Below are 12,677 nucleotides of genomic sequence, written 5' to 3' on the forward strand. Positions count from 1 at the left end.
TTATCCATTCATCTGTCGATGGACACAAAGGTTGCTTCAATATCCTAGCTATTGTAAACAGAGCTGCAGTGAACATTGGGATACATGTCTCTTTTTGAATTATGGTTTTCTCAGGGTATATGCCCAGTAGTGGGATTGCTGGGTCATATGGTAGTACTTATTTTAGTTTTTTAAGGAAAACTATACTCCATACTGTTCTCCATAGTGGCTGTATCAATTTACATTCCCGTCAACAGTGCAAGAGGGTTTCCTTTCTCCATACCTTCTCCAGCATTTATTGTTTGTAGATTTTTTGATGATGGCCATTGTGACGGGTGTGAGGTGATACCTCATTGTGGTTTTGCTTTGCATTTCTCTAATGATTAGTGATGCTGAGCATCTTTTCATGTGTTTGTTGGTAATCTGTATGTCTTCTTTGGAGAAATGTCCATTTAGGTCTTCTGCCCATTTTTGTACTGGGTTGTTTGTTTTTTGATATTGAGCTGCATGAGCCGCTTCTATATTTTGGAGATTAACCTTTTGTCAGTTGATTCGTTTGCAAATATTTTCTTCCATTCTGAGACCTGTCTTTTTGTCTTGTTTATGGTTTCCTTTGCTGTGCTAAAGCTTTTAAGTTTCCTTAGGTCCCATTTATTTATTTTATTTCCATTACTCTGGGGGAGGTCAAAAAAAACCCTTGCTGTGATTTATATCAAAGGGTGTTGTGCCTATGTTTTCCTCTAAGAGTTTTACAGTGCCTGGCCTTACACTTAGGTCTTCAATCCACTTTGAGTTTATTTTTGTGTATGGTGTTAGAAGTGTTCTAATTTCATTCTTTTACATGTAGCTGTCCAGTTTTCTCAGCTCTACTGATTGAAGACACTGTCTTTTCTCCATTGTCTTTCGTGTTTCTATACAAATTGTAAAACTTTTTGTTCTACTTCTGTGAAAAATGCCATTGGTAATTTTATAGGGATTGAATTGAATCTGTAGGTTGCTTTGGGTAGTATAGTCATTTCCACAATGTTGATTCTTCCAGTCCAAGAACATGGTATACCTTTCCACCTGTTTGTATTGTCTTTGATTTCTTTCATCAGTGTCTTATAGTTTTCTGCATACACATCTTCTGCCTCCTTAGGTAGGTTTATTCCTAGGTATTTTATTCTTTTTGCTGCAATAGTAAATGGGAGTGTTTCTTTGATTTCTCTTTCTGATTTTTTTGTTGTTAGTGTATAGGAATGCAAGAGATTTCTTTTTTTTTTGTGGAGAAAGAATGTTTTTTTACAATTTTTTGACAGTTTAAGGCCCCTCTTTAATTACATCTCTGTTCTTTTCATTTCACCAGATAAAAGAATTTTTCAACCCCTCTCAGTAATAACACAATGTTCAAGAAACATAAATACTAGGAAATTATTCCACATTTGCTCATTAATTCATGTATGTTTTCATTCAACTAATGCAGCAAGAGTCTAGTGTGTGCAAATATCATGGGAACAACTTACTTGTCCTCTACTCACCATTCTGTATCGTAGACCCCAATTTTCCTACTTTGTATTCAGTTAAATGGCAAACAGCCGACTGCCATCCTTAGGATAATAACCATATTGCTTTACACCATTAATATATTGTCTTCCTCCTTCTCATCTCTAATATCATGAACCTCAGTCTCTATAGTCTTCGGAATGCAAGAGATTTCTGTGCATTAATTTTGTATCCTGCTACTTTACCAAATTCATTGATTAGCTCTAGTAGTTACCTGGTAGCATCTTTAGGATTTTCTATGTATAGTATCATGTCAGCTGGAAAGAGTGACAGTTTTACTTCTTCTTTTCCAATTTGTATTCCTTTTATTTCTTTTTCTTCTCTGATTGCTCTAAAACTTCCAAAACTATGTTGAATAATAGCGGTGAGAGTAGGCAACCTTGTCTTGTTCCTGATCTAGAGGAAATGCTTTAAGTTTTTCACCATTGAGAATGATGTTGGCTGTGGGTTTGTCATATATGGCCTTTATTATGTTGAGGTAGGTTCCCTCTATGCCTACTTTCTGGAGAGTTTTATCATAAATGGGTGTTGAATTTTGTCGAAAGCTTTCTCTGCATCTAATGAGAGTATCCTATGGTTTTTATCTTTCAGTTTGTTAATATAGTGTATCACATTGATTGATCCACATATACTGAAGAATCCTTCCATTCATGGGATAAACCCCACTTGATCATGGTGTATGGTCCTTTAATGTGCTGCGGGATTCTGTTTGCTATTATTTTGTTGAAGATTTTTGCATCTATGTTCATGAATGATATTGGCCTGTAGTTTTTTTTGTGACATCTTTGTCTGGTTTTGGTATCAGGGTGATGGTAGCCTCATAGAATGAGTTTGGGAGTGTTCCTCCCCCGTTATATTTTGGAAGAGTTTGAGAAGGACAGATGTTAGCTCTCCTCAAAATGTTTGATAGAATTCACCTGTGAAACCATCTGGTCCTGGGCTTTTGTTTATTGGAAGATTTTTAATCACAGTTTCAATTTTAGTGCTTGTGATTGGTCTGTTCATGGTTTCTATTTCTTCCTGGATCAGTCTTGGAAGGTTATACTTTTCTAAGAATTTGTCCATTTCCTCCAGGTTGCCCATTTTATTGGCATATAGTTGATTGTAGTAGTCTCTCATGATCCTTTGTATTTCTGCAGTGTCACTATTACTTCTCCTTTTTCATTTCTAATTCTGTTGATTTGAGTCTTCTCCCTTTTTTCTCCTGATGAGTCTGGCTAATGGTTTATCAATTTTGTTTACCTTCTCAAAGAACCAGCTTTTAGTTTCATTGATCTTTGCTACTGTTTCCTTCATTTCTTTTTCATTTATTTCTGATCTGATCTGTATGATTTCTCTCCTTCTGCTAAATTTGGGGTTTTTTTGTTCTTCTTTCTCTAACTGCTTTAGGTTAAGTTATTTGAGATTTTTCTTGTTTTTTGAGGTAGGATTGTATTGCTGTAAACTTCCCTCTTAGAACTGCTTTTGCTGCATCCCATAGGTTTTGAGTCGTTGTGTTTTCATTGTCATTTGTTTCTAGGTATTTTTTAATTTCCTCTTTGACTTCTTCAGTGATCTCTTGGTTGTCTAGTAGCTTATTGTCTAGCCTCCATGTGTATTTTTTACAGTTTTTTTTCCTGTAATTGATATCTAGTCTCACAGCATTGTGGTTGGAAAAGATGCTTGATATTTCAATATTCTTAAATTTACCAAGGCTTGATTTGTGACCAAAGATGTGATCTATCCTGGAGAATGTTCTGTGTCTACTTGAGAAGAAAGCATATTATATTGGTTTTGGATGCAATGTCCTATAAATATCAAATTAAGTCCATCTGGTCTAATGTGTCATTTAGAGTTTGCATTTCCTTATTTATTTTCTGTTTGGATGATGAGTCCATGGGTGTAAGTGGGGTGTTAAAGTCACCTACTATTATTGTGTTACTGTTGATTTCCCCTTTTATGGCTGTTAGCATTTGCCTTATGGATTGAGGTGCTCCTATGCTGGGCGCATAGATATTTACAATTGTTATATCTTCTTGGATTGCTCCCTTGATCATTGTCCTTCCTGGTCTCTTGTAGTAGTCTTTAGTTTAAAGTCTATTTTTTCTAATATGAGTATTATTATTCCAGCTCTCTTTTGACTTCCATTTGCACGGAATATCTTTTTCCATAACTTCAATTTCAGTCTTTATGTGTCCCTAGGTGTGAAGTGGGTCTCTTGTAGACAGCATATATATGGATCTTGTTTTTGTATCCATTCAGCCAGTCTGTGTCTTTTGTTTGGGGCATTTAATCCATTTACACTTAAGGTAATTATCGATATGTATGTTCCTATTTCCATTTTCTTAATTGTTTTGGGTTTGTTTGTGTTAAGACTTTTCCTTCTCTTGTATTTCCTGCCTAGAGAAGTTCCTTTAGCATTTATTGTAAAGCTGGTTTGGTGATGCTGAATTCTTTTAACCTTTCCTTGTCTGTAAAAGTTTTAACTTATCTGTTCAATCTGAATGAGATCCTTGCTGGGTAATCTTGGTTGTAGGTTTTCCCCTTTCATTACTATAAATATATCTTGCCACTCCCTTCTGGCCTGTAGAGTTTCTGCTGAAAGATCAGCTGTTAACCTTAAGGGGATTCCCGTGTATGTTATTTGCTGCTTTTCCCTTGATGCTTTTAATATTTTTTCTTTGGGTTTACTCTTTGTTAGTTTGATTAATATGTGTCTTGACATGTTTCTCCTTGGGTTTATCCTGTATGGGACTCTCTGTGCTTCCTGGACTTGACTGACTACTTCTTTTCCTATGTGGGGGAAGTTTGCAACTCTAATCTCTTCAAATATTTTGTCAGACTCTTTCTTTTTTTCTTTTTCTACTGGGACACCTAGAATTCGAATGTTGGTGTGCTTAATGTTGTCCCAGATGTCTCTGAGACTGTCCTCCATTTTCATTCTTTTTTCTTAATCTGCTCTGCGGCAGTTATCTCCACCATTCTATCTTCCAGCTCACTTATCTGTTCTTCTGCCTCATTTATTTTGCTATTGATTCCTTCTAGAGTATTTTTAATTTCAGTTATTGTGTTGTTCATTACTGTTTGTTTGCTCTTTAGTTCTCTTAGGTCCTTGTTAAACGTTTCTTGTATTTTCTCTATTCTATTTTCTAGATTGTGGATCATCTTTACTATCATTACTCTGAATTCTTTTTCAGGTAGTTTGCCTATTTCCTCTTTATTTATTTGGTCTTGTGGGCTTTTACCTTACTTCTTTACCTGTAAGATATTTCTCTGTGTTCTCATTTTACCTAATTTACAGTGTTTGAGGTCTCCTTTCCCTAGGCTGCAGGATCATAGTTCCTCTTGCTTCTGTTCTCTACCCCCAGTGGTTAAGGTTGGTCCAGTGTCTTGTGTAGGCTTCCTGATAGGAGGGACTGATGCCTGCGCTCTGGTGGGTGGAGCTGAGTCTTTTTTCCACTGATGAGCAAGGCCAGGTCAGGTGGTGTGTTTTGGGGTGTCTGTGAGCTTAGTAGGAGTTTAGGTAGTCTGTGTGCTGATGGGTGGGTTTGTGTTCCTGTCTTGTTTGTTGTTTGCTGGGAGCAGCTGGGAGCTGCTGGCAGTTGGGTGGAGATGGGTCTTGGATTCAGATGGAGGCTTCTGTGACATCTCTCAGTGATTAATCTTCCTTGGAGCCGGCAATTCTGTAGTGTTCCAGCACCCTGGACTCAGTGCTCCCACTCCAGAGCCTCTGGCCCAACTTCTGGTCGTGGGACCAAGACCCCACAAGTCACTCATCCCAGCAATAAAGGGGATTAAAAAAAAAAAAAACTAACAAAACCCCAGGCAAATGCTATAAATTAAAATCAATCAGAAACAGAAACAAGGAAGCACACACACACACAAAAGAAAGAAAAATAGAGCCAAATAAATCAAATAGCAAGAGAACAACCAGACAAACAAAAGAACCCAAGAATGAAATCAAACAATTAAGAAGAAAGGTGACAAAAACCAAGAAACAAAACCAAAGCAGAGTGCCAACTGAAGAATGAAGCAAAGAAACAGAACTGACAAAAATGATATAAAAAAAGAAAAAGAGAAAGGGGAAAGATGACAGAACAACAGAAAAACAATGTAGAAACAAATATAAAAAAATAGAAAGTATATTTTAGAAAAAAAAAGACAAACAAAACCCTGGAGAAATGGTAAAAACAAAATCAAACAAAAAGAGAAACAAGGAACACAAACACACATAAAAGAAACAAAAACAGAACAACCAGACAAACAGAAGAACTCAAAAATGAAATCAAACAATTAGGATTAAAACTAACAAAAACACATAACCTAAAAACAAAACCAAAGCAGTGTGACCACTAAAGAATAAAGCAAGGAAACAGAACTTATAAAAATGATTAAAAAAAAACAATAAAATAAAATAAAAAGGGAAAAAACACAGACAACAGAAAAGCAAAGTAGAAACAGAAATATATACATTAAAAAAAGGAAAATTTATTAAAGAAAAAGAAAAAGGAAAAATATTAGGGAAAAGAACACAGAAAAGTAAAAACAGAAATGTATAAAAAAAATAGAAAGTAAAAATATGTTATAAAACATGGAGATCCCAAAAGAGTAAAAAACAAAAAAACCCAAAAAAAACCTAAAACCAAAAAAAACCAAAAAAAAAAAAGCTAGAACCAAGAACAGAATGAATCAAAACATAATGAAATTAATAGCAATAATTATGTGTCCCTGGCATCTCTGCTGTAAGTGTCCTGCATATGCCGTGAGCTAGAGCCCACCTCCACCTCCCCAAGAGGCTCTCCTTTGCCTCTGGGCTGGTCTCTAGACCTTCTGTGGGCCCTGTGGGCACCACTCAGACTCTGATCTGGCCCAATTCCTGCATGTGCTGCCCCCAACGTCCACAACTGCCAGAGCTAGACCATTTTCATTTGTGGGAACACTCACTGTCTACTCAGATATTCCTTAGATGCAGAATCTACCTAGCTGATTGCAGGGATTTAGTCTGCAGCTTGTACAGCTGATGGAAAGATTTTTGATCTTCCTTAGTCACCCCGTCCCAGGGGTTCAGCTCTGGTTTCATTCCCACCTCTGTGCGTGGTCCACCCACAGGAGTCTGGTCCTGAGGCTGCCTTGGAGCTCTAGGGTCTGCCCCCGTGAGGACCAGGTGCAGAGGTGGTATGACTGCTTGGATCACGGGAGCCCTTACAGCCCCAAATGCACAGGGAAGCTGCCAGCCACAGGCACAAGAGATATGGTCGTAGTGAGGGCCTTTTCTGGCGCCCGGCATAAGGCACATGAGGGCGAGCCCTGGCCAGGGTTTTTCTGGCACCCGGCAGCAGGTGTGCAAGGGCCAGCCCTGAGAGGGTTTTTTTGCCCTGCAGCCAGCACGTGAGGGTCAGCTCTCATGGGGCTTTGTTTATTGCTTGGCAGCCAGCGCACAGAGCCAGCCTTGAGTGGGCTTCTTTTATTGTCATCAGCAGGCACTGGCATGTAGGGAGAGAGAGGTTACAATGGTGGCTCCTCCCCGCTCTTGTGACTCAGCAATAGCGCCCTGCTTCCATGGCAGTCCAGTCTTCCTCCACAGGCATTCCCTGCTGCAGATTTCCTCCCTCCTGTCCCCTCAGTCCGTCTCCCCACAGCCCACAGCAGTTCTCACTCTGGGCCTGTTCTCCAATCCCCATGCACCAGCTCCCAGCCCCCTTGCACACCTGTGAATACATGTCCCAGTCCAGGGCACATAGGGCTGAGGTATGGACCATCTGTGTACTTCTCACTCTGTCCCGTCTGCCACAGATTGGTCGCTTCACCTTCTTCTGACAGCCTCAAATGCTGCCCTTCTGTCCCAATCGATTTCCCCGTCGGAGAGGGGGTTTCCCTGAATTCGGGCATCTCTCCTCTGCTTCAGCTCCCCCGACCCAGAGTGCAGGTCCTGTCCTACTTCCTCTCCTTCTCCTTCTCCCTTCTTTTTTCCATCCTACACAGTTATGCAGGGATCTTTATAGTCCTTTCCAGTGTCCAAGGTCTTCTGCTAGTTTTCAGCCAGTGTTCTGTGAGAACTGTTGCATCTACAGATGTATTCCTGATGCATCTGTAGAGAGAAATGAACTCCATGTCCACTTATTCCTCTGCCATCTTGAATCTCTCTTCTTGTAGCATCCTTATCTGGCTTTGGTATCGGGGTAGTGCTGTCCCTGTAAAATTAATTTGGAAGCATTCACTCCTCTTCAACTTTTTCACAGAAGAAATTGAGAAGAATTGGTATTAATTCTTCTCTATATGTATATGTATGGTAGAATTCACCGGGGAAGCCATCAGGTTGTGGGCTTATTTTTGTTGGAAAGTTTTTGATTGTTGATTCAAGTCTCCTTACTCCTTTCGTCTGTTCAGATTTTTTGTTCCATCATGGTTCAGTCTTGTTAGGTTGCATGTTTCCTAGGAAGTTATCTGTTTCTTCTAGGTTATCCAATATGTTGGCAAATAATTGTTCATAGTAGTCTCTTATAATCTTTTGTCTTTCTATGGTGTTAGCTGTAATATCTCCACTTTCATTTAGAATTTTGAGTCCTTTATTTCCCCATGGTTAGTCTAGCTAAACATTTGTCTCTCTTCTTTAAAAGCCAACTCTTTTTGTTGCTTTTTTCCTATTGTCTTTCTAGTTTCTATTTCTTTTATTTCTGCTCTAATATTTACTATTTCCTTCCCTCTGCTAACTATAGGCTTAGATTGACCTTTTTTTTCTAACTCCTTGAGGTTTAAAATTAGGTTGTTTGAGCTGTTCTTTTCTTCTAATGTAGGCATTTAGTGATATAAATTTCTCTTAGAACTGGTTTAAAACTTTTTTTTTTTTACATCCCATAAGTTTCGCATGTTGTATTTCCCTTTTCATTGTCTCAAGATAATTTCTGATTTCCCTTCTGATTTCTTCTTTGATCCAGTAGTTTTTCAGGAGCATACTGTTAAATTTCCACATATTTGTGATTTTTTTCATTTTCTTTTTGTTACTGATTTCTAGTTTCACACAACTGTGCTTAGAAAAGATTCCTGACATGACCTCAGTCTTCTTAAATTTGATAAGATTTGCTTTCTGGCCCAATATGATTTATCATGGAGAATGTCCCATGTATGCTTGAGAAGAATGTATATTCTGGTGCTGTTGGATGGAATATTCTGTATATGTCTTAGGTTCATTTGGACCATAGTGTTATTCAGGCCTTCTGTTTCCTTACTAATTTTCTGTCTGGATGATCTATCCAATATTTATAGTGGGGTATTGAGGTCCCTAATTATTACTGTATTTCCATCTATTTCTCCATTCAGTTCTATTAATATTTGCCTTAAATACTTAGGTGCTTCAATGTTGGGTGCACATATATTTACAATTGTTATAATCTCTTGATGAATTGACCCCTGGACCATATAGTGATCTCTGTCTCTTGTGACCAATTCTGACTGAAAGTCTATTTTATCTGATGTAAGTATAGCCACTCTTACTCTCTTTTGGTTTCCATTTGCATGGAATATCTTTTTTTATCCATTCACTTCCAGCCTGTATATGTCATTAAAGCTAAAGTGAGTCTCTTGTAGGCAGCATATTGTTGGATTCTTTTTCTTTTTTTATCCTTCATCCTCTCTGTGTCTTTTGGTTGGAGAATTTAGTCCTTTAGCATTTAAAATAATTATTAATAGATAATTACTGTCATTTTGTTAATTGTTTTCTGAGTATTTTTTTAAGTCTCCTATCCTTTGTTCCTCTCTTGCTGTCTTACTTTAATTTTTTTTTTAAACTGGTATGCTTTAACTCCTTTCTCTTTATCTTTTTTGTATCTATCATAGGTTTTATTCTTTGTGGTTACCATGAGGTTTACATTAAACATCTGATAAATATAACAGTTTATTTTAAGCTGATTACAAACCTTCACTTGTGATGTTGTGCAATGAAGCATCTGATACTGTTAGTGTTTTCAGTAGAAATGATGCATTATCATCTCGGAGTCTAGTCAGTTAAAATCCCAGGGAACTTCTATTCATTCATTTATCAGCTACTGAAAGGATGCCTTTACTATACTTGGTACTGGGAACATGGAGGCCAATAAGACATATGGTTCCTGACCTCAAGGAGTTCAAAGTTTAATGGGGACATAATAATTATATAAACAATTTACAAAATTACAATTGTGCTAAGAGCACCAAAGAGAAGTACCACAGGTTGGGAGCATATACCATGAGCGATTCTGAAGTAAAAGGAAGTAGCACTTTGAGGAAGAGATATAAGCAAAGACTTAAGATTAAGAGTTAAGAATTGAGAGAAAGAACAACAGCACATGCAAAATTGAAAAGGAGCTGGATGACAAGGCAATGAGAGATCAGTCTGGTTCAAGTACATTGAGGAAGGTAAAAGGGGACCTGGAAGTAAGTGAGTGAGATCTTGCAAGAACTTGGAGAACAGTTTAAGGAGTTAGGACTTAAAGTGTAATGAGAGGCCACTAAATGGTTTGAAGCAGGGGAGTAATGAGAAGGGATTTACAGTTTAAAAAGCAAATACTTACTACATGTGGAAAACAGATTCAAGTAAAGAATGGTTGTAGGAGACCAATTGGGAGGGAGGCAATGGCCGTAGTCCAGGCAGGGGATGACGCAGCACAGGCTAGGCTGGAGGTGGTGGTAATACAGAGAGATTCAAGACCTATTTAGGGCTTGATGACTGACTTTATGTGGGGAATAAGGAAGAGGAACGTGTTAATGCTAACGTTTTTTTGCATGAAAAATGGAGGAGATGATAATGCCATTTTACTAAGAAAGCAAATTCTTATATAAAAAGTGTTGTCAGACTGGGCTTCCCCATCCTGAACTTGGGTAATTAATGTTTTCAACTTACTGCAAGACCTTTATATTCATCCCTGTTGATTTTTTCATTTCTTTGGCTCATACTTCCAGTCAGTTCGGATATTTCAAAATCTTTAGTCTATCATCCAATGTCTCCTATAAATCCTCCCAACTTTTTATCATCTACAAATTTGGTAAGTTATACTTTGTAATCATTTACTAAGTTGTTGTTAAGCATGTAAAAAGAGGACAGAATTAAGTACTCAGCCCTTCAGTGCACCCTTAATAATCTCTCTTCAGGGTGGCACTGGTTCATTAAGCAATACAACTGAGGAGTGTAACCAGCACCAGCAATAACACTGAACACTGAGGATGTGCCTAGCACTTAATGTCCATAATTTAATTTATTCTTCATGAAATTAATTTTTTCCATCCTCAAATACTCATTGAGCTCTTGTTATGTGTCAGGAACTAAGATAGGGACTATTATCATCCCCATTTTAGAGATAAGGAAACTCAGGCTCAGAGGTGAAGTAACTGGTCCTAAGTAACACAGTTAGTAAAGGACAGAGTTATAATATGAACCCCAGCTTGGAGACCCTCCAAACATATGCTGCTAAAAATTGAGTTTTTATTTTGTATACTTAAATTTTATATTTTTTTAATTCATAAGTCCAGCTCTAAGGTGTAAGTGAGCGTGCGTGCTCATTAGGAATTTTTCCAGACCAGTTTCTCTGTTACTTATATCAAAGAACTTCTCAGTATTATCTCTAATACATATTATAATTTCTACATATTCTTCATGGCATCATGTTTCTAGTTAAACTGAGGGCTTTTTCCCACATCTACCCTCACAAAGTTCAGTTTCTTGATCAGATAAACAATTCTTCTCTCTTCATCTCTTCTTTCATAGTCAGCATTAAAAATGATCCTGTTCAAATTCTAATATCTTTATTAGGTTAAAAACCAATTGTTTGTAGAAGTCTAAGAAACGAAGATTTTTTATATAGGTGGGATTTGCTGTTTACATTTTAAGAAAAGTTGCTGTATTTCAAAAATACTTTTTATGAAATGGGATAATTGAATTTCACAATATTCCCTTTACACACAAATAATAATAACAAAAAGTTGTGAGGTTGGTAAGTTAAGAAAATAAATGCAAATAAGGTAAACAAGATTCTGAACAAACAAGACTCCTCCTGTCTCCAATTCCAAAGAAATATTCCCAGAAGAAGAATGTATTGGTTTAAAAAAAAAAAAAAAAGAAAGTACAGAATTAACCCAGAACACACTTGGTTTTTACCAGTAAGTCAATTTCATTTCAGAAGTGTGACACTCTATGTCCAGGAGGTATATAAAAAAATTCTGTCAATATCATAACTCAATAAAAAATTTTCAGTTTAGATAAAGAATAGTTGTTTTATAAGGCTTATCGGTGCAAGACATTATACAGCCAAGAAAATGTTACCAGAAATCTAACTGGCTATGATGACTGTCATTTTAAAATTCAGGAACACGACAGAGGGGTTTTACCAAGTAAAGTCTCAGTACTCAGCTTCTAACACATTATAGGTTTTTCAAAGGCTGTATTTATTTAGTTTTAACAACAACAGAAGAGCTACATCTACTTAGTTTCTCACTTACACGCAAAACATACTTCTTCAAACATCAAAATAAATGTTTCCTAAGCACTAACATACCTAAGAAAATTCACTCACCTCTAAGTTTCTGGAGGTCCTCCTTCAAATCAGGCCCTGCGAGCATGAAGATACTTTCTGACACAGGATTCTTATCAGTAAGACTTTCATTGCTGGTATTTACAATAGCTGTACAGTTCAGTAATGCCACATCTCCTTTCCTGAGGAAAATAAATAAATAAGAGCAAGTGTGGGGAAGAGGAGGCATATAAGAAAGCTAGTTTCTAATTGTTTCAAAACATTCTATCTTCACTCCCTCCACAACATTGGTTTTACCAGTTCACAAGCTTAAGCAATAGTAAAAAGTTGTTCCTGATTCAGAAAGGCTAATATGGCATCACAGATACATCTTGAACACAATTGCTGTAACCCTGAAACCCACAAAACCATCATGTCATTCCTTTGCTTCTTACATAAGAGATGTGTGTGAGATGGGGAGTGACAGTTAATGGGAACAGGACTTTGGGGTGATGAAAATGTTCTAAAATTGACTCTGGTGACGGCTGCACAATTTTGTGAATATACTAAAAGCCACTGACTTGTACAATGTAAACTAGTGCATTTGTATGGTATATGAATTACATCTCTAAAGCTTTTTTTAAAAACAGAAATGTACTACTACTACTACATGCAACAACATAGATGAACTTTCAAATA

The 12,677-nt window shown here is 37.2% G+C and overlaps 1 protein-coding gene across 2 annotated transcripts in view; it reads right to left on the reverse strand.

Moving 5' to 3' along the window:
* GDAP2 (ganglioside induced differentiation associated protein 2) overlaps positions 1-12,677 on the reverse strand; it is a 67,824-nt gene that overhangs the window by 46,346 nt on the left and 8,801 nt on the right. For both annotated transcript variants that reach the window (XR_004349394.1, XM_032628600.1), the window contains exon 3: positions 12,042-12,181. Coding sequence is in view for 1 of the 2 variants with exons in the window: in XM_032628600.1 (XP_032484491.1) it covers positions 12,042-12,181 (140 nt within the window). In the remaining variant the exon portion in view is untranslated. The remainder of the gene's footprint in view (positions 1-12,041; positions 12,182-12,677) is intronic.

Source organism: Phocoena sinus, chromosome 1 (genome assembly GCF_008692025.1).
Source record: "Phocoena sinus isolate mPhoSin1 chromosome 1, mPhoSin1.pri, whole genome shotgun sequence".
Classification (NCBI taxonomy): Eukaryota; Metazoa; Chordata; class Mammalia; order Artiodactyla; family Phocoenidae; genus Phocoena; species Phocoena sinus.